General features: G+C 73.0%; 4 protein-coding genes across 5 annotated transcripts; 3 read left to right on the forward strand and 1 right to left on the reverse strand.

Annotated features, from left to right (window-relative positions):
* Positions 1-129: 129 nt before the first annotated feature.
* On the reverse strand, positions 130-4,246 carry LOC135318300 (dehydrogenase/reductase SDR family member 4-like). Its single transcript, XM_064475473.1, is given in 9 exon segments — positions 130-348; positions 446-501; positions 856-990; positions 1,498-1,549; positions 1,648-1,718; positions 1,799-1,900; positions 3,449-3,626; positions 4,142-4,183; positions 4,185-4,246. Coding segments are annotated over 9 exon segments (813 nt in total). The 3' UTR covers positions 130-233.
* A 4,455-nt stretch (positions 4,247-8,701) lies between these two features.
* Positions 8,702-11,211, forward strand: RNF212B (ring finger protein 212B). Its single transcript, XM_064475481.1, has 9 exons — positions 8,702-8,861; positions 9,113-9,307; positions 9,380-9,495; positions 9,949-9,997; positions 10,069-10,097; positions 10,185-10,231; positions 10,327-10,369; positions 10,461-10,512; positions 10,612-11,211. Exons 1-9 carry the CDS (start codon positions 8,799-8,801, stop codon positions 10,786-10,788), a joined length of 771 nt encoding a protein of 256 aa, XP_064331551.1. The 5' UTR covers positions 8,702-8,798; the 3' UTR covers positions 10,789-11,211.
* Positions 11,212-11,333: 122 nt separating this feature from the next.
* Positions 11,334-15,112, forward strand: PSMB5 (proteasome 20S subunit beta 5). The gene is made up of 3 exons (XM_064475482.1): positions 11,334-11,714; positions 13,684-13,990; positions 14,764-15,112. Exons 1-3 carry the CDS (start codon positions 11,532-11,534, stop codon positions 15,054-15,056), a joined length of 783 nt encoding a protein of 260 aa, XP_064331552.1. The 5' UTR covers positions 11,334-11,531; the 3' UTR covers positions 15,057-15,112.
* Positions 15,113-17,019: 1,907 nt separating this feature from the next.
* HAUS4 (HAUS augmin like complex subunit 4) lies at positions 17,020-19,371 on the forward strand. Of its 2 annotated transcripts, XM_064475593.1 has the most exons (8): positions 17,026-17,207; positions 17,300-17,418; positions 17,961-18,080; positions 18,178-18,264; positions 18,353-18,643; positions 18,741-18,871; positions 18,947-19,015; positions 19,093-19,371. In XM_064475593.1, the coding sequence occupies exons 1-8, from the start codon at positions 17,162-17,164 to the stop codon at positions 19,343-19,345; spliced, it is 1,116 nt and encodes a 371-aa protein (XP_064331663.1). In that variant the 5' UTR covers positions 17,026-17,161; the 3' UTR covers positions 19,346-19,371. The 2 variants fall into 2 exon arrangements, with proteins under 2 accessions (XP_064331664.1, XP_064331663.1); XM_064475594.1 differs by lacking the exons at positions 18,741-18,871; positions 18,947-19,015 and having other exon boundaries at positions 17,020-17,207.
* The last annotated feature ends 433 nt before the right edge of the window (positions 19,372-19,804 follow it).

Here is a 19,804-nt window from a genome sequence, read left to right on the forward strand (position 1 = left end):
TGCCCGCCCCACCCAAGATGGCCGCCCGCCCCACCCAAGATGGCCGCCCGCCCCACCCAAGATGGCCGCCCGAAGCAGAGGCCACCATGTTGTGGCCCCGCCCTTCAGTTCCTGCAACGGCCTTTATTGGGGGGGGGGGGGGGGGGTGACCCCGGGAGGGCCCCGCCCGTGTCCCTGCCCCCACAGGCCCCGCCCCTCGGGCCCCGCCCCTCGGGCCCCGCCCCTCGGGCGCCCTACAGGCGGGATGGGGCCCCCCCGGCCACCACGATGGTCTCCCCGGCGATGTAGGCGGCGGCCGGGCAGCAGAGGAAGGTCACGACCTCGGCCACGTCCAATGGCGTCCCCAGCCTGGGGGGGGAGGGGTGAAAGGTCACGGGGTCGCCTGGGCCCGCCCCTCCCCTCCCCCCCCCCCCCGAGGGGACCCACCCACACGCCCGGGCCCCACCTGTCGATGCCCATCGATGACATCACCCGCTCCCGCATCGCTTCGTCCTCCCAGAGCTGCGGGAGAGGGTGTGGTCACGGCCACGCCCTCCCCGGGCCACGCCCTCCCTGGCCACGCCCGCCTGCCCCACCCATGACCCTCCCGTTCACTCGCCCCTCCAGGCACCACCCACCAACGGGCCCCGCCCTTCCGAGGCCCCCGCCCACCCCAGGGCCACACCCCTACCACGCCCTGCCCCCCGGAGGCTCCACCCCACACCCGAACCCCGCCCCCCCAGGCCCCGCCCACCCCAAGTCCCACCTCCCCGAGCTCCCGCCCCACCGTTGGCCGGCAAAGCCGTGCCCCATCGGTCCGCCCCCCCCGCGGCCCCGCCCGGTCAGGCCCCGCCCCCCCGCGGCCCCGCCCCTCACGGCAGCGCTGAAGCGGGTCCGGACGAGGCCGGGGGCGACGGCGTTGACGCGGACGTTGCGGGGGCGGAGCTCGGGCGCCAGCGCCTTCACCAGCCCCAGCAGCGCCGCCTTGCTCACGCTGTAGGGACCCAGGCCCTGGCCACGCCCACCGCGCCCGTCAGGCCACGCCCCCGGAACCCGCCACGCCCTGCCACACCCCACCCCACACACCCCCACCGCTGCCGCCCGACCCAACGCCCGACCAACCGACCGGCCGTCGGCCAACGCGTCGCGCCCGCTGCCCCGCCCGCTGCCACGCCCACTGCCCCGCCCGCTGCCCCACCCACTGCCCCACCCACTGCCCCGCCCTCTCGCTCGCCACGCCCCAACACCCACCACTCCCACCCGGCCTGACCCAACAGCCAATCAAACACCTGGCCCTCAGCCCGCACCCCGCCCCCACGCTGCCACACCCTCAGCCACGCCCGCTGCCACACCCTGCCACGCCCACCCCACCCTAGCCCTCGCTGCTCCAACCCGGCCTGACCCAAGGCCCATCTGGCTGTTGGCCAACGCCCCACTGCCGCGCCCACTCCCACGCCCCCGCCACGCCCTGGCCCCACCCACCCCCGTGGCCCCGCCCCACGCCCCCACGCCCCTCACCGGGAAGGGCGTGTACCCAGCCAGCGATGACACCAGCACGATGACCCCGCCCCTGCATGGGGGGAGGAGCGCAAGGCTTGGCATGGGTGTGTCCAACCCCCAACCACGCCCCCACGGCCCCACCCCTCCCCAACAGCCCCGCCCGCTCACCCCCTCTTCTCCATGTGGGGCACCACCAGCTTGATCAACATGGCCGCCGCCGTCACGTTGACCTGGAAGATCTTTGGGGCGGGGTCAGGGGCGGGGCCCGGGGGTGGGGCCCGGGGGCGGGGCTGGGGGCGTGGCCGGGGGCGTGTCCCACCTTCTCCCAGACGGCCTCGTCAGCGTCGAGGGTGCTGCCGAAGGCGGGGTTGGCGGCCGCGTTGGACACCAGGATGTCGATGCCCCCGTAGGTCTCCAGGGCCTGGGGGAGGGACCCTGGTGACCCACAGCGCCCCACGGCGCCCCACAGCCCAGTGCCCCACAGCGCCCCACAGCCCAGTGCCCCACAGCGCCCCACGGCGCCCCACAGTGCCCCACAGCCCAGTGCCCCACAGCGCCCCACAGCCCAGTGCCCCACAGCGCCCCACGGCACCCCACAGCGCCCCACAGTGCCCCACAGCCCAGTGCCCCACAGCGCCCCACGGCACCCCACAGTGCCCCACAGCACAGTGCCCCACAGCGTCCCACGGCACCCCACAGTGCCCCATAGCCCGGCGCCCCACAGCGCCCCACGGTGCCCCACAGCACAGTGCGCCACAGCGCCCCACGGTGCCCCACAGCACAGTGCCCCACAGCGCCCCACGGTGCCCCACAGCGCCCCATAGCCCCAGTGCCCCACAGTGCCCCATAGCGCCCCTTAGCCCAGTGCCCCATAGCCCTAGTGACCCACAGTGCCCCACGGCACCCAACAGCACCCCACAGCCCAGTGTCCCATAGCCCCAGTGCCCCACAGTGCCCCACAGCACCCCACAGCCCAGTGCCCCATAGCCCTAGTGCCCCACGGCACCCCACAGACCCACAGGACCCCCTGTGCCCCATAGCCCAGTGCGTCATGGCGCCCCACAGTGCCCCACTGCACCTCACAGTGCCGCACGGGGCACCCGGCACCCCATAGCTCCAGCGCCCCACAGTGCCCCACAGCACAGTGCCCCACAGCGTCCCACGGCACCCCACAGTGCCCCATAGCCCGGCGCCCCACAGCGCCCCACGGTGCCCCACAGCACAGTGCCCCACAGCGCCCCACGGTGCCCCACAGCACCCCACGGCACCCCACAGTGCCCCATAGCCCGGCGCCCCACAGCCCAGTGCCCCACAGCGCCCCACAGCACCCCCACAGCACCCCACGGTGCCCCACAGCCCAGTGCGCCACAGCGCCCCATGGTGCCCCACAGCACAGTGCCCCACAGCGCCCCACGGTGCCCCACAGCGCCCCATAGCCCCAGTGCCCCACAGTGCCCCATAGCGCCCCGTAGCCCAGTGCCCCATAGCCCTAGTGACCCACAGTGCCCCACGGCACCCAACAGCACCCCACAGCCCAGTGTCCCATAGCCCCAGTGCCCCACAGTGCCCCACAGCACCCCACAGCCCAGTGCCCCATAGCCCTAGTGCCCCACAGTGCCCCACGGCACCCCACAGACCCACAGGACCCCCTGTGCCCCATAGCCCAGTGCGTCATGGCGCCCCACAGTGCCCCACTGCACCTCACAGTGCCGCACGGGGCACCCGGCACCCCATAGCTCCAGTGACCCACAGTGCCCCACAGCACCCCCAGCCCAGTGCCCCATAGCCCTAGTGCCCCACAGCGCCCCACAGTCCCACAGGACCCCCTGTGCCCCATAGCCCAGTGCATCATGGCGCCCCACAGTGCCCCACAGCACCCCACAGCCCCACGGGACACCCGGCACCCCATAGCTCCAGTGCCCCACGGTGCCCCATAACCCCACCCCCCCAGGCCCCCCAAGCCCCTCACCTTCTGGACGAGGCCCTGGCGGCTGTGGGGCTGCCCCACATGGCAGACAACGCCACTGACCTCCAGCCCCCGGCCCCTCAGCTGCCCCACGGCGGCCGCCACATGGGGCTCACGGCGGGAGCTCAGCACCACCCGCGCCCCCGCCTCCGCCAGCCGCGCCGCCACCGCCAGCCCGATCCTGGGGGGCACGCAGGGTGGGGCGGGGGGCTGGGGCCGTGGGGGGCAGGGGGGGTGGGGGGTGAGGGGGGTGGGGGGGGCTATGGGGGGCTATGGGGGGTGGGGGGGTGGGGGCAGGGGGCTGTGGGGGCTATGGGGGGTTATGGGGGTGTGGGGCAGGGGTGGACAGGGGGGTGCCATGGGGTGATGTGGGCTATGGGGTGATGGGGGGCTGGGGGGGGCTATGGGGCAGGGGAACTATGGGGGATCTATGGGGCCCTCTATTGGGGGCTGTGGGGCTATAGGTCAGATGGGGGCTATGGGGTTGCGGGGGCTGGGGGGCCGTGGGGCACTGTGGGGTGGGAGAGCTATGGGGCGATGGGGGGCTGGGGAGGCCGGGGGGGACACAGGGGTCGAGGGGTCTCAAGGGCGGGGAGGGTCTGGGGGGCTCTGGGGGTCACAGTGGGGCGCGGCTGTGGGGCACAGTGGGGCGCTATGGGGCGCTATGGGGCGCAGCGGGGCACGGGGGTCACTCACCCATCGGTGGAGGCCGTCACCACGGCTACCTTCCCCGCCAGCGGCCCCCCCCCCGGCCCCCCCGTGCAGGCCGCTGCCCGCCGCCTGCCCCACGGCGCCCCACATTCTGCCCCACGGCCTGACCCACATCCTGACCCACGGACTCTGCCCGGGGCCGGAGGGGGCCATGGGAGGGCCGGGGGAGGGGGACTGGGAGCGCTGGGGGGGACTGGGGGGGACGGCGGCCATGGGGACGGGCTAGGGGGGGCACTGGGGGGGACTGGGAGCTACTGGGGAGGTGCTTGGGGGTACTGGGGGGGTATTAGGGGGGTAGTTGGGGGTTCTCGGAGGGTACTAGGAGGCGACTGGGGGGTGCTGGGGGGTGCTGGGGGGTGCTGGGGGGTGCTGGGGGGATACTAGCGGGGTAGTGAGTCCTCTCGGGCCCCTTCGGGTGGGTTCGGCCCCGCCCCGCCCCGCTCGGCCCCGCTCGGCCCCGCCCCGCCCCGCCCCGCCCGGCCCCGCTCGGCCCCGCTCGGCCCCGCTCGGCCCCGCTCGGCCCCGCCCCGCCCCGCCCCGCCCGGCCCCGCTCGGCCCCGCCCCGCCCCGCTCGGCCCCGCTCGGCCCCGCTCGGCCCCGCTCGGCCCCGCTCGGCCCCGCTCGGCCCCGCCCCGCCCCGCCCCGCCCGGCCCCGCTCGGCCCCGCTCGGCCCCGCTCGGCCCCGCTCGGCCCCGCCCGGCCCCGCCCCGCCCCGCTCGGCCCCGCTCGGCCCCGCTCGGCTCCGCTCGGCTCCGCTCGGCCCCGCTCGGCCCCGCCCCGCCCCGCTCGGCCCCGCTCGGCCCCGCTCGGCTCCGCTCGGCTCCGCTCGGCCCCGCTCGGCTCCGCTCGGCCCCGCTCGGCCCCGCCCCGCCCCGCTCGGCCCCGCCCCGCCCCGCTCGGCCCCGCTCGGCCCCGCTCGGCTCCGCTCGGCTCCGCTCGGCTCCGCTCGGCCCCGCTCGGCTCCGCTCGGCCCCGCTCGGCCCCGCTCGGCCCCGCCCCGCCCCGCTCGGCCCCGCTCGGCTCCGCTCGGCCCCGCTCGGCCCCGCCCCGCCCCGCTCGGCCCCGCTCGGCCCCGCTCGGCCCCGCTCGGCCCCGCTCGGCTCCGCTCGGCTCCGCTCGGCTCCGCTCGGCCCCGCTCGGCCCCGCCCCGCCCCGCTCGGCCCCCCCGTGGCGGGGCCGTGCCCCTGGAGCGGCAAGGTATGGGGGGGGGTGGCACCGTATGGCCCCCCCTATAGCCCCTACAGCCCCCCCAAGACCCCCCATAGCCCCCTATAGCCCTCCATAGCAACCCCGTACCCCCACACACACCCCCTGTCCCCATTCCCCCTTTCATCCCCCGCCATGGGATCCCCTATAGCTCCCCCCATCCCCCCATTGGACCCCCATAAGCCCCTACAGGACCTATAGGTTGGGGGCACTGGGAGGGACTGGGGAGGACTGGGAGCCCAAACTGTGTTTGGGGACTCCAAACTGGAATGCTGACACACCCCCCCATACAGGGTTGGGCCCCCCCCCATACTGGGATGCCCTGGCCTGTACTGGGCCCTGTAGCTGAATGGCCACACCCCTTTTAGAGGCACAACCACTGCTTTTAGACCAATGGCTCCGCCCCTTCCCGCCCCATTTAAGGCAGTGGCCCCGCCCCTTTCTGAGTAGCCACCACGCCTCCTTTGGCGTGTCCCCGCCCCTTCACAGAGGCTCCGCCCCCTCAGCTTTCCCGCCCTTTTCAACAGCCGCGGTCGGGCCCCTCCCTCTTCTCCTCAGGCTTCCCGCCATCCTGAGCCTCCCTCACGCCATCTCCTCGCTGACATCCCAACCCTTCCTCACGGTATCCCCTCACCCTCCTCACTGTCATCCCAAGCCTCCCTCACAGTGTCCCCTCGCCTCCCTCACAGTGTCCCCTCGCCTCCCTCACAGCGTCCCCTCGCCTCCCTCATGGCGTCCCCTCGCCTCCCTCATGGCGTCCCCTCACCTCCCTCACAGCGTCCCCTCACCTCCCTCACGGCGTCCCCTCGCCTCCCTCACAGTGTCCCCTCACCTCCCTCACGGCGTCCCCTCACCTCCCTCATGGCGTCCCCTCGCCTCCCTCACGGCGTCCCCTCACCTCCCTCACAGCGTCCCCTCGCCTCCCTCACAGCGTCCCCTCGCCTCCCTCACAGCGTCCCCTCGCCTCCCTCATGGCGTCCCCTCGCCTCCCTCACGGCGTCCCCTCGCCTCCCTCACGGCGTCCCCTCACAGCGTCCCCTCGCCTCCCTCACAGTGTCCCCTCACATCCCTCACAGCGTCCCCTCACCTCCCTCACGGCGTCCCCTCGCCTCCCTCACGGTGTCCCCTCAGCTCCCTCACGGTGTCCCCTCACCTCCCTCACGGTGTCCCCTCAGCTCCCTCACGGCGTCCCCTCACAGCGTCCCCTCGCCTCCCTCACAGTGTCCCCTCACCTCCCTCACAGCGTCCCCTCACCTCCCTCACGGCGTCCCCTCGCCTCCCTCACGGCGTCCCCTCAGCTCCCTCACGGTGTCCCCTCACCTCCCTCACGGCGTCCCCTCACCTCCCTCACAGCGTCCCCTCACCTCCCTCACAGCGTCCCCTCACCTCCCTCACAGGGTCCCCTCACCTCCCTCACGGCGTCCCCTCGCCTCCCTCATGGCGTCCCCTCAGCTCCCTCACGGCGTCCCCTCGCCTCCCTCACAGCGTCCCCTCAGCTCCCTCACGGCGTCCCCTCGCCTCCCTCACGGCGTCCCCTCGCCTCCCTCACAGTGTCCCCTCACCTCCCTCACGGCGTCCCCTCACCTCCCTCACGGCGTCCCCTCGCCTCCCTCACAGTGTCCCCTCACCTCCCTCACAGTGTCCCCTCACCTCCCTCACAGGGTCCCCTCACCTCCCTCACGGCGTCCCCTCGCCTCCCTCATGGCGTCCCCTCAGCTCCCTCACGGCGTCCCCTCGCCTCCCTCACAGCGTCCCCTCAGCTCCCTCACGGCGTCCCCTCGCCTCCCTCACGGCGTCCCCTCGCCTCCCTCACAGTGTCCCCTCGCCTCCCTCACAGTGTCCCCTCACCTCCCTCACAGCGTCCCCTCACCTCCCTCACGGTGTCCCCTCGCCTCCCTCACAGTGTCCCCTCGCCTCCCTCACAGCGTCCCCTCACCTCCCTCATGGCGTCCCCTCAGCTCCCTCACAGCGTCCCCTCACCTCCCTCACGGTGTCCCCTCACCTCCCTCACGGCGTCCCCTCACCTCCCTCACGGCGTCCCCTCGCCTCCCTCACAGTGTCCCCTCGCCTCCCTCACAGCGTCCCCTCACCTCCCTCATGGCGTCCCCTCAGCTCCCTCACAGTGTCCCCTCACCTCCCTCACGGTGTCCCCTCACCTCCCTCACAGCGTCCCCTCACCTCCCTCACGGCGTCCCCTCAGCTCCCTCACAGCGTCCCCTCACCTCCCTCACGGCGTCCCCTCACCTCCCTCATGGCGTCCCCTCGCCTCCCTCACAGTGTCCCCTCACCTCCCTCACGGTGTCCCCTCACCTCCCTCACAGCGTCCCCTCACCTCCCTCACGGCGTCCCCTCAGCTCCCTCACAGCGTCCCCTCGCCTCCCTCACGGCGTCCCCTCACAGCGTCCCCTCACCTCCCTCACGGCGTCCCCTCACCTCCCTCACGGCGTCCCCTCACCTCCCTCATGGCGTCCCCTCAGCTCCCTCACAGTGTCCCCTCACCTCCCTCACGGCGTCCCCTCGCCTCCCTCACGGCGTCCCCTCACCTCCCTCATGGCGTCCCCTCGCCTCCCTCACAGTGTCCCCTCACCTCCCTCACAGCGTCCCCTCGCCTCCCTCACAGTGTCCCCTCACCTCCCTCACGGCGTCCCCTCGCCTCCCTCACAGTGTCCCCTCGCCTCCCTCACAGGGTCCCCTCGCCTCCCTCACAATATCCCCTCGCCTCCCTCACGGCGTCCCCTCACCTCCCTCACAGTGTCCCCTCGCCTCCCTCACAGTGTCCCCTCACCTCCCTCACGGCGTCCCCTCACCTCCCTCATGGCGTCCCCTCACCTCCCTCACAGTGTCCCCTCACCTCCCTCACGGCGTCCCCTCGCCTCCCTCACAGCGTCCCCTCACCTCCCTCACAGTGTCCCCTCACCTCCCTCACGGCGTCCCCTCAGCTCCCTCACGGCGTCCCCTCGCCTCCCTCACGGCGTCCCCTCGCCTCCCTCACAGTGTCCCCTCGCCTCCCTCACAGTGTCCCCTCACCTCCCTCACGGCGTCCCCTCACCTCCCTCACGGCGTCCCCTCGCCTCCCTCACAGCGTCCCCTCGCCTCCCTCACGGCGTCCCCTCGCCTCCCTCACGGCGTCCCCTCACAGCGTCCCCTCGCCTCCCTCACAGCGTCCCCTCACCTCCCTCACAGTGTCCCCTCACCTCCCTCACGGCGTCCCCTCACCTCCCTCACGGCGTCCCCTCGCCTCCCTCACAGCGTCCCCTCGCCTCCCTCACGGCGTCCCCTCGCCTCCCTCACGGCGTCCCCTCACAGCGTCCCCTCGCCTCCCTCACGGCGTCCCCTCAGCTCCCTCACAGGGTCCCCTCACCTCCCTCACGGCGTCCCCTCAGGTCCCTTACGGCCGCCATGGACTGGTTCCACTGCAACCGCTGCTTCCGCCCCGATGGCGCCCGCTTCGCCGTCACCAGCTGCGGGCACCTGCTGTGCGCCGCCTGCGGGGCCGCGGGTATGAGCCCCTCGCCCCAAATGGGGGTACGAGCCCCTCGCCCCAAATGGGGGTACGAGCCCCTCACTCTATGGGGTGGGAGCCCCTCACTGTAGATGGCGGGTGGGCGCCCCCTCACCTCTAAAATGGCGGATGAGGATGAGGGAGGCTCAAAATGGTGGGCGGGAGGGACACCCCCCCCCCAACATTTTCCCCTCAAAACCGCCCGTTTTGGGCAGCCGCGAGGTATTTCTCTCCTTTTCCCGCGGCAGGTCCGTGCCCCATCTGCGCCACCGAGTGCCGCTACCTCCCCGTGTCCGACAAGGCGAGTTGTGTCCCCCCTCCCCACCCGCCATCTTGAGCCTTCCTCACCCTCGTCTCCCTCCCCGCAGATGCGCCCCCAGGAGAAGCTCTTCTTCAAGAGCCCGGCTGACATCGCCCTCAAGCACCTCGCCCACATCTCCCAGGTGAGGAGGAGGAGGAGGAGGGGGAGGAAGGGCGGTGAGCCCCATGCTGCCCCCGACGGCTCTGCCCCACAGGTGTGGCGATTCCAGCGGGCGCAGAGCGACCTGCTGCTGGCCTCGCACAGGGAACGCGCCCGCCGCGCCCAGGCGGCGCTGGACGACGCCCGCCGCCTCCTCCAGGCCCGCGAGAGGTGATGCCTTGGCCAGGGCCGCCATCTTGGGGCCACTCCCCCACCATGGCCGCCATCTTGGCGTCCATCCCTCTCCCGAAGGCCGCCATCTTGGGGGGTCACTCCCCCTCCCATGGCTGCCATCTGGGGGTGGTCACTCCCCATCTCCCCCCACAGCCACTGTCTTGGGGGGGGTTGTCTTCTCAGGGCTGCCATATTGGGTCATTTCCCCGCCCCAATGGCCACCATATTGGTGGGGTCATACCCCTCCCCCATTGGCCGCCATTTTGGTGGGGTCAACCCGCCATCTTGGGAGGGTCTTCCCCAGGGCTGCCATCTTGGTGAGGTCTGGCCCCCCCATTACCCACCATTATGGGAGGGTCTGTGTGTCGTCGTCCCCCCTTTAGCCCCATTTGGGGGGGGGGGGGGTTTCACCCCACATCACCCCCCATCACCCCCCCAACACACACACAGGGAGCTGGAGGCGCTGCGGCGGGAGAACAGGGAGCTGCGCCGCGCTCAGGTGACCCCCAACCCCACCCTCCTTTCTCTTCCCCACCCCACCCCAGTGACCCCCATTTTCTCTCCCCGCAGATCTCCCCTGGCTGGCGAGGGAGCAGCAGGTGAGCCCCCCACCCTCGCACCCCTCGCCGTGGGGTTTCGGGGGTCACTGCTGGCAGCGGCAGCCCCCCGTATTTCTCCATGCACAGGAGCAGCACACCGCGGCCGGTCGGCATCACCTCCCCAGCGCAGACAGGTAGGTGCCCCCCCCAAAAGATTTGGGGTTCCCCCCGCCCCTCCTCCCCCCCCTTTATTCTTAGGGGTCCCCCAAAATGGCTCCTTCCTTTCCAGTCACCCCCCAGCCCCGCCGGCAGCTGAGCGGCCAAGTGGTGAGGTAAGGGGGGGCTCCCCTAATTTGAGGGGGCCCCCCCGAATTCCTGGGGATTCCCCCCAAATGGTGACACCCCACCCCCACCCCAAAACAGCCGCTCCACCCCGCTGGAGCCCTCCCCGGCCCACGGCACCCCTGTATGGCAGGTGAGACACCCCCAAACCGCCGCCATGTTGGGTGTGGCACCCCCCCCACAGCGGAGGGGGGCACCCAGCATGCTTTGCGTGACACCCCCCCCCCCCCAGGTGGGTGGTTCCCATTGGGGCTCCGCGACCCCTCCGGCCTCCAGCGCGGCTGAGCGACCCCGAAACCGCCTGCTTTTCACCCAAGTCCTGCCTGCTGCACTCCCAAGCCCCGCCCACTCAGCCCCAAGCCCCGCCCCCCTGGGCCAGTTCTACCCCTACCCCTCTCCAAGCTTATAAGCCCCGCCCCCTCAGCTCCCAATCCCCGCCTCTCAGCTCCCAATCCCCGCCCCTCAGCCACAAGCCCCGCCCCTCCCCCGCCTCACAAGTTGGTGGTTCGGTGCCCAAACCCCACCCCCTTCGATAAGCCCCGCCCCCTTGACGCTCGAGCCACACCCTCTCAGCGGTCAAGCTCTGCCCCCTCGGCTCTCAGGCCACGCCTCTTTCGGCTCTGAAGCCACGCCCCTTCCCCAACCCACATACCATTGGTTCATTCGCTGCCTCAAAGCCCCACCCCTGCTCCCAGACCCCGCCCCCTCGGCCCCAAGCCCCGCCCCTTCCCCAGAGCCTTACACCCTGGCGGTTCTCTACCCCAAACCCCGCCCCTTTGGCAAACCCCGCCTCTTTGCTCACAAGCCCCGCCCTGAAACCACCCCACCCCGCCCCTTCTCTCACTAGCCCCAACCCCTTCCCCCACTAGCCCCGCCCCCAGCCCGGTCGTTGGAACACCCCGTCCCCCAGGCCCCGCCCCCAGGCCCCGCCCCTTCCCCGTACCCCCGCCCCTCCCGCAGACCCGCTCCCCGGGGGGACCCACAGGTGAGCGCTGCGGGGTGGGGGGGGTGGGGGGCGGTGGGTGTCCGTCTGTCCGACCGTCCGTCCGTCCCGCGGGGCGGGGGGGGGCAGATCCCCCGCCCCCGGCGCGGCGCGGTGGGCGGGGCCTCTCCCCGGGCGCCGCCATTTTGAGGCGCCGCCGCCGATCCAAGATGGCGCTGGCCAGCGTTGTCCGCGCCTCCGAGCCCCCCGGCGCCTACCCGCCGCTCCTGGCCGCCCCCCGGGACGGGCCCGGTCCCCCGCGGGACTTCGCCGCCCCTCCCCGGGCCGTGCCGCGACCCCTGCCCGGGCCCGGCCTCCACATGCTGCACGGCACCACCACGCTGGCCTTTAAGGTGAGTCATGGCGGGTGGGGAGGGGGGCTGGGGGGGGGCTAGGGACCCCCGAGCCCGCCGTGGGGCTTCGTGGGGACCCCCGAGCCCGCCGTGGAGTGCCATGGCAGGACCCCCAACCCCTCTGTGTGTCTCTGTGGGGACCCCCAGGCCCTCTGTGGGGTTCCCCGTGTCCCGCGGTAGATCCCCTCACCCAGCAACGGGGCTGTGTGGGGACCTTCGACCCACTGTGGGGACCCCCAATGTGACATGGGGCTCTGTGGGGACCCCCAAACCCCATAGTAAAACCCCCAACCCCACCGTGGGGCTCAGTAGGGACCCCTAGCCCTACCGTGGGGACCCCGAGGCCCCATGACAAAACCCCCAACCCTGCCGTGGGGCTCTGTGGGGACCCCCAACCCTGCTGTGGGGAGGCCCAGGCCCCATGACGGGACCCCCAACCCCACATTATGGGGCTCTGTGGGGACCCCGAGGCCTGCCGTGGGGATACCCAGCCCTGCAGTGGGGACCCCCAAATCCCGTGGTGGGACCCCAGCCCTTCCATGGGGATCCCCAACCTTTCTCTGGGGACCCCCAGACCCCCTGGCAGGACCCCCAACCCCATGTCAGGATCCCCAAGCCCCATGGTAGATCCCCCAGCCCTGCTGTGCGGCTCTGTGGGGACCCCCACATCCCACGGTGGGATCTCCAGCCCTGCTGTGGGGCTTTGTGGGGACACCCAGGCCCCATGGCAGAATCCTCAACCCACTGTGGGGACCCCCATGTCCGAGGGTGGGACCCCCAACTGTCCTGTGGGGACCCCCAGCTGTACTGTGGAGCTCTGTGGGGACCCCCAGCCCTCCTGTGGGGTTCCCCAACCCTGCTGTGGGGCTTTGTGGGGACCCCCATGCCCCATGGCAGGACCCTCAACCCACTGTGGGGATCCCTGTGTCCCAGGGTGGGACCCGCAGCCATGCCATGGGGCTCTGTGGGGACCCCCAGCTCCCATGGCGAGACCTCCAGCCCTCCCCGGCAGGACCCCACAGAGGCCCCATGGCAGGACCCTGAACCCACTGTGGGGACCCCCATGTCCCATGGTGGGACCCCCGACCACATGTGGGGCTCTGTGGGGACCTCCAGCCCTGCCATGGGGTTCAGTGGGGACACCTGTGTCCCGGGGTGGGACCCCTGACCCCATGTGGGGCTCCGCAGGGACCCCCAGCCCTACTGTGGGGACCCCCAACCTTCCTGTGGGGACCCCCAGCCCTGCCATGGGGTTCAGTGGGGACCCCCGTGTCCCAGGGTGGGACTCCCAGCCGTGCTGTGGGGCTCTGTGGGGATCCCCAGCTCCTATGGTGAGACTCCCAGCCCCTCCTGGTGGGACCCCCCAGAGGCCCCATGGCAGGACCCTGAACCCACTGTGGGGACCCCCATGTTCCATGGTGGGACCCCCCAACCATACTGTGGGGTTCTTTGGGGACCCTCAGGCTCCATGACAGGACCCTCAGCTTTCCTGTGGGGACCCCCAGCCCTGCCCTGGGGTTCAGTGGGGACCCCCGTGTCCCATGTGGGACTCCGTGGGGACCCCCAACCTTCCTGTGGGGACCCCTAGCCCTGCCATGGGGTTCAGTGGGGACCCCCGTGTCCTAGGGTGGGACTCCCAGCCGTGCTGTGGGGCTCTGTGGGGATCCCCAGCTCCTATGGTGAGACTCCCAGCCCCTCCTGGTGGGACCCCCCAGAGGCCCCATGGCAGGACCCTGAACCCACTGTGGGGACCCCCATGTTCCATGGTGGGACCCCCCAACCGTACTGTGGGGTTCTTTGGGGACCCTCAGGCTCCATGACAGGACCCCCAACTTTCCTGTGGGGACCCCCAGCCCTGCCCTGGGGTTCAGTGGGGACCCCCGTGTCCCATGTGGGACTCCGCGGGGACCCCCAGCCCCCGTGGCGTGCCTGACCCCCCTTCCCCCCCCCCCCCCTTCCGCCCCCCCAGTTCGAGCACGGCGTGGTGGTGGCGGTGGACTCGCGGGCCACGGCGGGCTCGTACATCGCCTCGCAGACGGTGCGCAAGGTGATCGAGATCAACCCGTACCTGCTGGGCACGATGGCCGGCGGCGCCGCCGACTGCAGCTTCTGGGAGCGCCTGCTGGCCCGGCAGTGCCGCGTCTACGAGCTGCGCAACAAGGAGCCCATCTCGGTGGCCGCCGCCTCGAAGCTGCTGGCCAACATGGTCTACCAGTACAAGGGGATGGGGCTCAGCATGGGCACCATGATCTGCGGCTGGGACAAGAGGGGGCCAGGTGAGGCGGCGCCGGGGGGCTGCGGGGGGCGGGGGGCCGCGGGAGGGGGTCAGTAGCCATGGGGTGGGCTGTGCGTGCTGGGGTGTGTGGGGCTGGTGGCCGTGGGTGGGGGTCAGTAGCCATGGGGTGGGCTGTGCGTCCTGGGGTGTGTGGGGCTGGGGGCTGCGGGAGGGGGTCAGTAGCCATGGGGTGGGCTGTGCGTCCTGGGGTGTGTGGGGCTGGGGGCTGCGGGGGGGGGTCGCTAGCCATGGGGTGGGCTGTGCATCCTGGGGTGTGGGGCTGGGGGCCGCGGGAAGGGGTTGCTAGCCATGGGGTGGGCTGTGCGTCCTGGGTGTGTGGGGCTGGGGGCTGCGGGGGGGGGTCAGTAGCCCCTGTGAGGCTGGGGGCCATGGGTGGGGGTTGCTAGCCATGGGGTGGGCTGTGCGTCCTGGGTGTGTGGGGCTGGGGGCTGCGGGGTGGGGTCAGTAGCCCCTGTGAGGCTGGGGGCCATGGGTGGGGGTTGCTAGCCACAGGACAGGGTCTGGGTGCTGATGGTTGTGGGGCTGGGGGCCATGGGTTGGGGTCAGTAGCCACGGGGCAGGGTATGGGTCCTGATGGTTGTGGGGCTGGGGTCTGCAGGAGGGGGTTGCTAGCCATGGGGTGGGCTGTGCGTCCTGGGGTGTGTGGGGCTGGGGGCCAAGGGGGGGGGGGGGTCAGTAGCCCCGCCATGGGGCTGGTGGCCGTGGGCGGGGCTGGGTGGCCCCGCCCGCCTGGCCGCGAGCCGCCTCCCGCAGGGCTGTACTACGTGGACAGCGAGGGGACGCGGGCGGCCGGCCCCGCCTTCGCCGTGGGCTCGGGCTCCCCCTACGCCTACGGCGTGCTGGACCGCGGGCTGGCGCCGGGGCTCACCGTGGCGGCCGCCTGCGCCCTGGCCCGCCGCGCCATCTTCCAGGCGGCGCGCCGCGACGCCTACTCGGGCGGCCGCGTCACCGTCTACCACGTCGGCCCCGACGGCTGGCGCCGCGTCTCCGTCGACAACGTGGCCGACCTGCAGGAGCGCTACGACGGCGACGAGGCTCCCGCTTGAGGCGCCGCGGGCCCCGCCCAGCGATACATTAAAAAAAAAAAAAAAAAAAAAAAAAAGCGGCGGTTTTTGGTGCAAATCCGGCCCCGTTTGGTGTTGGTTTGTTGGTTCTTGTTATTTTGGCGCCGGTGCCCTCGGTAGGCTCCAGAGTGAACGCGGGAAGCGCCGCGCATGCGCAGACTCCCCCGGCGCGCCTCATGGACGGCAAGCGGGGTGGGGACGGGCGGGAGCGCTCTGCGCATGCGCTAGGCCCGCCTGTCCCGCCCCCTATCTCCCGCGCAGCCCATTGGACGGTCGCGCTAGGGAGCCGCGCTCCTATTGGCCGGCGGCGCGGCGGGAGGGGCGGGGCTCGGCGGGGCGCGCGACGTCCGGAGCGACGCGGAGGATCGTGAGGAGGGGGACGCGGTTTTGGGGGGGGTCGTGAGGGGGCCGATGGGGTTGGGGGGGTTGTGATGGGGGGACGAGGTGTGGGGGGGTCCTGGTGGGGTGGGGACGGGGTTTGGAGGGGCCCTAAGGGGGGCGATCGGGGTGGGGGGGGGAGGTTTGGTGGGCGATAGGATTTTGGGAGGGGTTCGTGGGGGGGCGGATGCGGTCTGGGGGTCGCCCCCAGTCGCCGATGTGGGTAACGGGGTGCCGGGGGGTGCCGGGGTCCCCCCAAGGGCTCCCTGTGGGTAACGGGGTGCCGGGGGGTGCCGGGGGTCCCCCCAAGGGCTCGCTGTGGGTAACGGGGTGCTGGGGGGTGCCAGGGGTCCCCCCAAGGGCTCGCTGTGGGTAACGGGGTGCCGGGGGGTGCCGGGGTCCCCCCAAGGGCTCCCTGTGGGTAACGGGGTGCTGGGGGGTGCCAGGGGTCCCCCCAAGGGCTCGCTGTGGGTAACGGGGTGCCGGGGGGTGCCGGGGTCCCCCCAAGGGCTCGCTGTGGGTAACGGGGTGCCGGGGTCCCCCCAAGGGCTCCCTGTGGGTAACGGGGTGCCGGGGGGTGCCGGGGTCCCCCAAGGGCTCCCTGTGGGTAACGGGGTGCCGGGGGGTGCCGGGGGTCCCCCCAAGGGCTCGCTGTGGGTAACGGGGTGCCGGGGTCCCCCCAAGGGCTCCCTGTGGGTAACGGGGTGCCGGGGGGTGCCGGGGGTCCCCCCAAGGGCTCGCTGTGGGTAACGGGGTGCTGGGGGGTGCCAGGGGTCCCCCCAAGGGCTCGCTGTGGGTAACGGGGTGCCGGGGGGTGCCGGGGGTCCCCCCAAGGGCTCGCTGTGGGTAACGGGGTGCCGGGGTCCCCCAAAGGGCTCCCTGTGGGTAACGGGGTGCCGGGGTGTGCCGGGGTCCCCCCAAGGGCTCGCTGTGGGTAACGGGGTGCCGGGGGGGTGCCGGGGTCCCCCCAAGGGCTCGCTGTGGGTAACGGGGTGCCGGGGTCCCCCCAAGGGCTCGCTGTGGGTAACGGGGTGCCGGGGGGGTGCCGGGGTCCCCCCAAGGGCTCCCTGTGGGTAACGGGGTGCTGGGGGGTGCCAGGGGTCCCCCCAAGGGCTCGCTGTGGGTAACGGGGTGCTGGGGGGTGCCGGGGTCCCCCCAAGGGCTCGCTGTGGGTAACGGGGTGCCGGGGTCCCCCCAAGGGCTCCCTGTGGGTAACGGGGTGCCGGGGGGTGCCGGGGTCCCCCCAAGGGCTCCCTGTGGGTAACGGGGTGCCGGGGGGTGCCGGGGTCCCCCAAGGTCTCCCTGTGGGTAACGGGGTGCCGGGGGGTGCCGGGGTCCCCCCAAGGGCTCCCTGTGGGTAACGGGGTGCCGGGGGGTGCCGGGGTCCCCCCAAGGGCTCGCTGTGGGTAACGGGGTGCCGGGGTCCCCCCAAGGTCTCCCTGTGGGTAACGGGGTGCCGGGGGGTGCCGGGGTCCCCCCAAGGGCTCGCTGTGGGTAACGGGGTGCCGGGGGGTGCCAGGGGTCCCCCCAAGGGCTCGCTGTGGGTAACGGGGTGCCGGGGTCCCCCCAAGGGCTCGCTGTGGGTAACGGGGTGCCGGGGGGTGCCAGGGTCCCCCCAAGGGCTCGCTGTGGGTAACGGGGTCCTGGGGCCCCCCAGGCGCCCGCTGTGGGTGCGGGGGGGTCGTGCCCCTCCCAGTGCGGGGTCCGCGATGGCGCTGGACGAGGAGCTGCCGGGCCTCGATGTCCTGCTGCTGGGTGAGCCTGGGCCGGGGGGCCTGGAGGGGGGCTGGGGGGCGCCGGGGGGCGCTAACGACCCCCCCCGGGGTGCGCATGTGTCCCCCCCCCAGAGGAGGAGTCCGCCCTGGCTGTGAGCGGGGTCACCCCCGAGGAGCTGCGAGCCTACCCCGGGCTGGCCCGGCTGCTCGAGGAGCTGGGCTGTGCCCCCTCGGGAGGGGAGCTGCGGCAGGTGGGGGGCTGGGGGACATGGGGGGGCTGGGGCAGGGGGGGGCACCTCCTGGGTGGGGGGCTGGGGCGTTTCAGTGGGTACTGGCATGGGTTTTCAGGGGTCCCAGGAGGGGTCCTGGGTGGTCTGCAGGCGCTGAGGGTGCAGGGTGGGTCCCAGGGGGTGTCTAGGGGTCCCAGAGGTATCTGGGGGGGTGCCGGGGGGCTCCCGGGGTCTGGGGGTGCTGAGGCCTTGGGTTGGGTCCTGGGCGGGGTCTGGGAGTCCCAGGGGGTATCAGGGGGGTACCTGGTGGGGCTTCCAGGGCCTGGGGGTGCTGAGGCCATGGTGGGGGTCCCGGCGGCGGTCTGGGGGTCCCAGGGGGTTTTGGGGGGTCCTGGGGTCTGGGGGCACTGAGGCCATGGGGTGGATCCTGGGGGGGGTGTCAGGGGCTCCTGGGGCCTGGGGGTGCTGAGGCCATGGGGGGGGTCCCGGGGGCAGTCTGGGGGTCTCGAGGGGGGTCGGGGGTCCCGGGGGGTCTGGGGGCGCTGAGGCCGGGGGCTCCGCAGGCCGCCTGGGAGCTGGCGCAGCAGCGCGAGGCCTGGCTGCGCTGGGAGAGCCTCTGGCGGGGGCTGCGGGAGCTGCTGTTGGAGACCCCCACCCACGAGACCCCCGCCCTGGAGCCCGCCGTGAGTCCAACACCCCAAAACCCGCGGTGGGGGGGGTACGGGGGGGTCCTTCCCCCCCCCAGGGCAGGCGGGACCCCTCCCCTCGCCCCCACTCCAGGTGCGGCGGGCGCTGGAGCGGAGCCTGCTGCTGGCTGAGCTGCGCCACAGGGCCCCCGCCCTGGCCTCGCTGCTGCCCCCCGCCGAGGTGAGACCCCCGACACCCACCCCCCCGGCACCCCTGCACCCCCGGGAGGGGCTCCGGACCCTCACCCACCCCACCCTCCTTTTCCCAGGACCCCTCCCTGCTCCGCGCCCGGGTGCTCCCGGTGCTGGAACGGCACCTGGCGCACAAGGTGCAGGAGGTGGCCAGGTACTACAGCGGGGGCACCGCCGCCCCCCAAAACCCCTCCCCGGCCCCCCAAGACCCCTCCTCGGCCCCCCAAGACCCCTCCTCGGCCCCCCCAGGCCCCCCCAAGGGGGTGGCGGAGGCGCTGGCGGACGATCAGAGCCGCCTGCGCCGAGCCCGGATCCGGAGCCGCCGCCTGGAGCAGCTGCTGGCGCAGCAGCGGGGCGCCTACTCCCAGGTATGGGGGGGTGGGGGGGGGGCGGTGGGTTTGGGGGGTGATTGATTTGGGGGGGCGTGGGGGGGGGTTGGGGTGACCCCCCCGCCCCCCCGCGCAGGTTTTGGGGCGGTGCGCGGCGCTTTTGGGGCGCCTGGCCGGGGAGAGCTGCGCCGGAGCGCGGGCGGAGCTGGACGGGCATCACGCCGAGTACCTGGAGGCGAAGGGCGTGGCCGTGCTGCTCAAAGTCCGGTGGGTGTGGCACAGGGCGGGGCGCGGGGGGGCTGCCACGCCCTGCCACGCCCTCATTCACCCCTTCCCGTCCAGGCTGGAGGAGCTGCGGCTGCTGCTGGACACGTACCCCCGCGAAAAAGTGGAGGCGCACCGCCTCATCAGGTGGGTGCGTGGGCGCGGCCCCCCCGGCCCCGCCCGGGCCCCGCCCTGCGTGACGCCCGCGTCTCTCCGCGTTGCAGGGCAGGGCTGGAGGCGGGGCTGGAGCGCGCGGCCGCGGAGGCGTCGCAGGCGCGGGCGGCGCTGGAGGCGTTCGAGGCGCTGGGCCCCACCTTCGCGGCGATGGCGGCCGAGTACGGGCGGCTGCAGGAGCGGCTGCGGCACCGGCGGTGGGCCCTGCGGCAGCTCCGCGCCCCCGCGCCCGGCCCCGCCCCCCGCCCCGAGACCCCGCCCCCCGGCCCCGCCCCCCGGCCCCAGTCACCACCCCCTGAATAAACGGCTTCCCCCCCACTGACCCCCTCCTCCGGTGTCCTGCTTCCCTGGGGGGAGGGGGGCGGGGCGTCGCGGGGTGATTGACAGGCAGGGAGGGAAGGGGCGGGGCCGGGGGCGGGGCAGCTCAGTGATGGGCGTGCAGGTGGTGGGCGTGGTGTGGGGGATGATTGACAAGGCAGTGAGGGCGGGCGTGGGGGATGATTGACAGGGTGGCGGGGGTGGGACGTGAGGGATGATTGACAGGGTGGGGGATGGGTCATGTGGGATGATTGACAGGCAGAGTGGCTCTGATAGGTGCACAGGGCAGTGTGGGTGGGGTGTAGGGGGCGTGATTGACAGGCAGCACCGCTTGGTGATATGCCTGCTGGGCAGCGTGGGTGGGGCGTGGGGGATGATTGGCAGGCAGAGCAGCTCAGTGATAGGTCTGCAGTGCAGCAGGGGCGGGGCTTGGAGGTGTGATTG

The sequence above is a fragment of the Phalacrocorax carbo genome, chromosome 29 (assembly GCF_963921805.1).
Source record: "Phalacrocorax carbo chromosome 29, bPhaCar2.1, whole genome shotgun sequence".
NCBI classification, from domain to species: Eukaryota; Metazoa; Chordata; class Aves; order Suliformes; family Phalacrocoracidae; genus Phalacrocorax; species Phalacrocorax carbo.

Excerpts from the sequence above, each read along its gene's own strand:
- RNF212B (XM_064475481.1), top strand. The coding sequence starts at position 8,799 with ATGGCGCCCGCTTCGCCGTCACCAGCTGCGGGCACCTGCTGTGCGCCG. Across the intron at positions 9,308-9,379 it reads ACCTCGCCCACATCTCCCAG|GTGTGGCGATTCCAGCGGGC; the intron begins GTGAGGAGGAGG and ends TCTGCCCCACAG. Across the intron at positions 9,998-10,068 it reads GGGAGCTGCGCCGCGCTCAG|ATCTCCCCTGGCTGGCGAGG; the intron begins GTGACCCCCAAC and ends CTCTCCCCGCAG.
- PSMB5 (XM_064475482.1), top strand. The coding sequence starts at position 11,532 with ATGGCGCTGGCCAGCGTTGTCCGCGCCTCCGAGCCCCCCGGCGCCTAC. Across the intron at positions 11,715-13,683 it reads CCACCACGCTGGCCTTTAAG|TTCGAGCACGGCGTGGTGGT; the intron begins GTGAGTCATGGC and ends CCGCCCCCCCAG. Across the intron at positions 13,991-14,763 it reads CTGGGACAAGAGGGGGCCAG|GGCTGTACTACGTGGACAGC; the intron begins GTGAGGCGGCGC and ends CGCCTCCCGCAG.
- HAUS4 (XM_064475593.1), top strand. The coding sequence starts at position 17,162 with ATGGCGCTGGACGAGGAGCTGCCGGGCCTCGATGTCCTGCTGCTGG. Across the intron at positions 18,265-18,352 it reads CGCTGCTGCCCCCCGCCGAG|GACCCCTCCCTGCTCCGCGC; the intron begins GTGAGACCCCCG and ends TCCTTTTCCCAG. Across the intron at positions 18,644-18,740 it reads AGCGGGGCGCCTACTCCCAG|GTTTTGGGGCGGTGCGCGGC; the intron begins GTATGGGGGGGT and ends CCCCCCGCGCAG.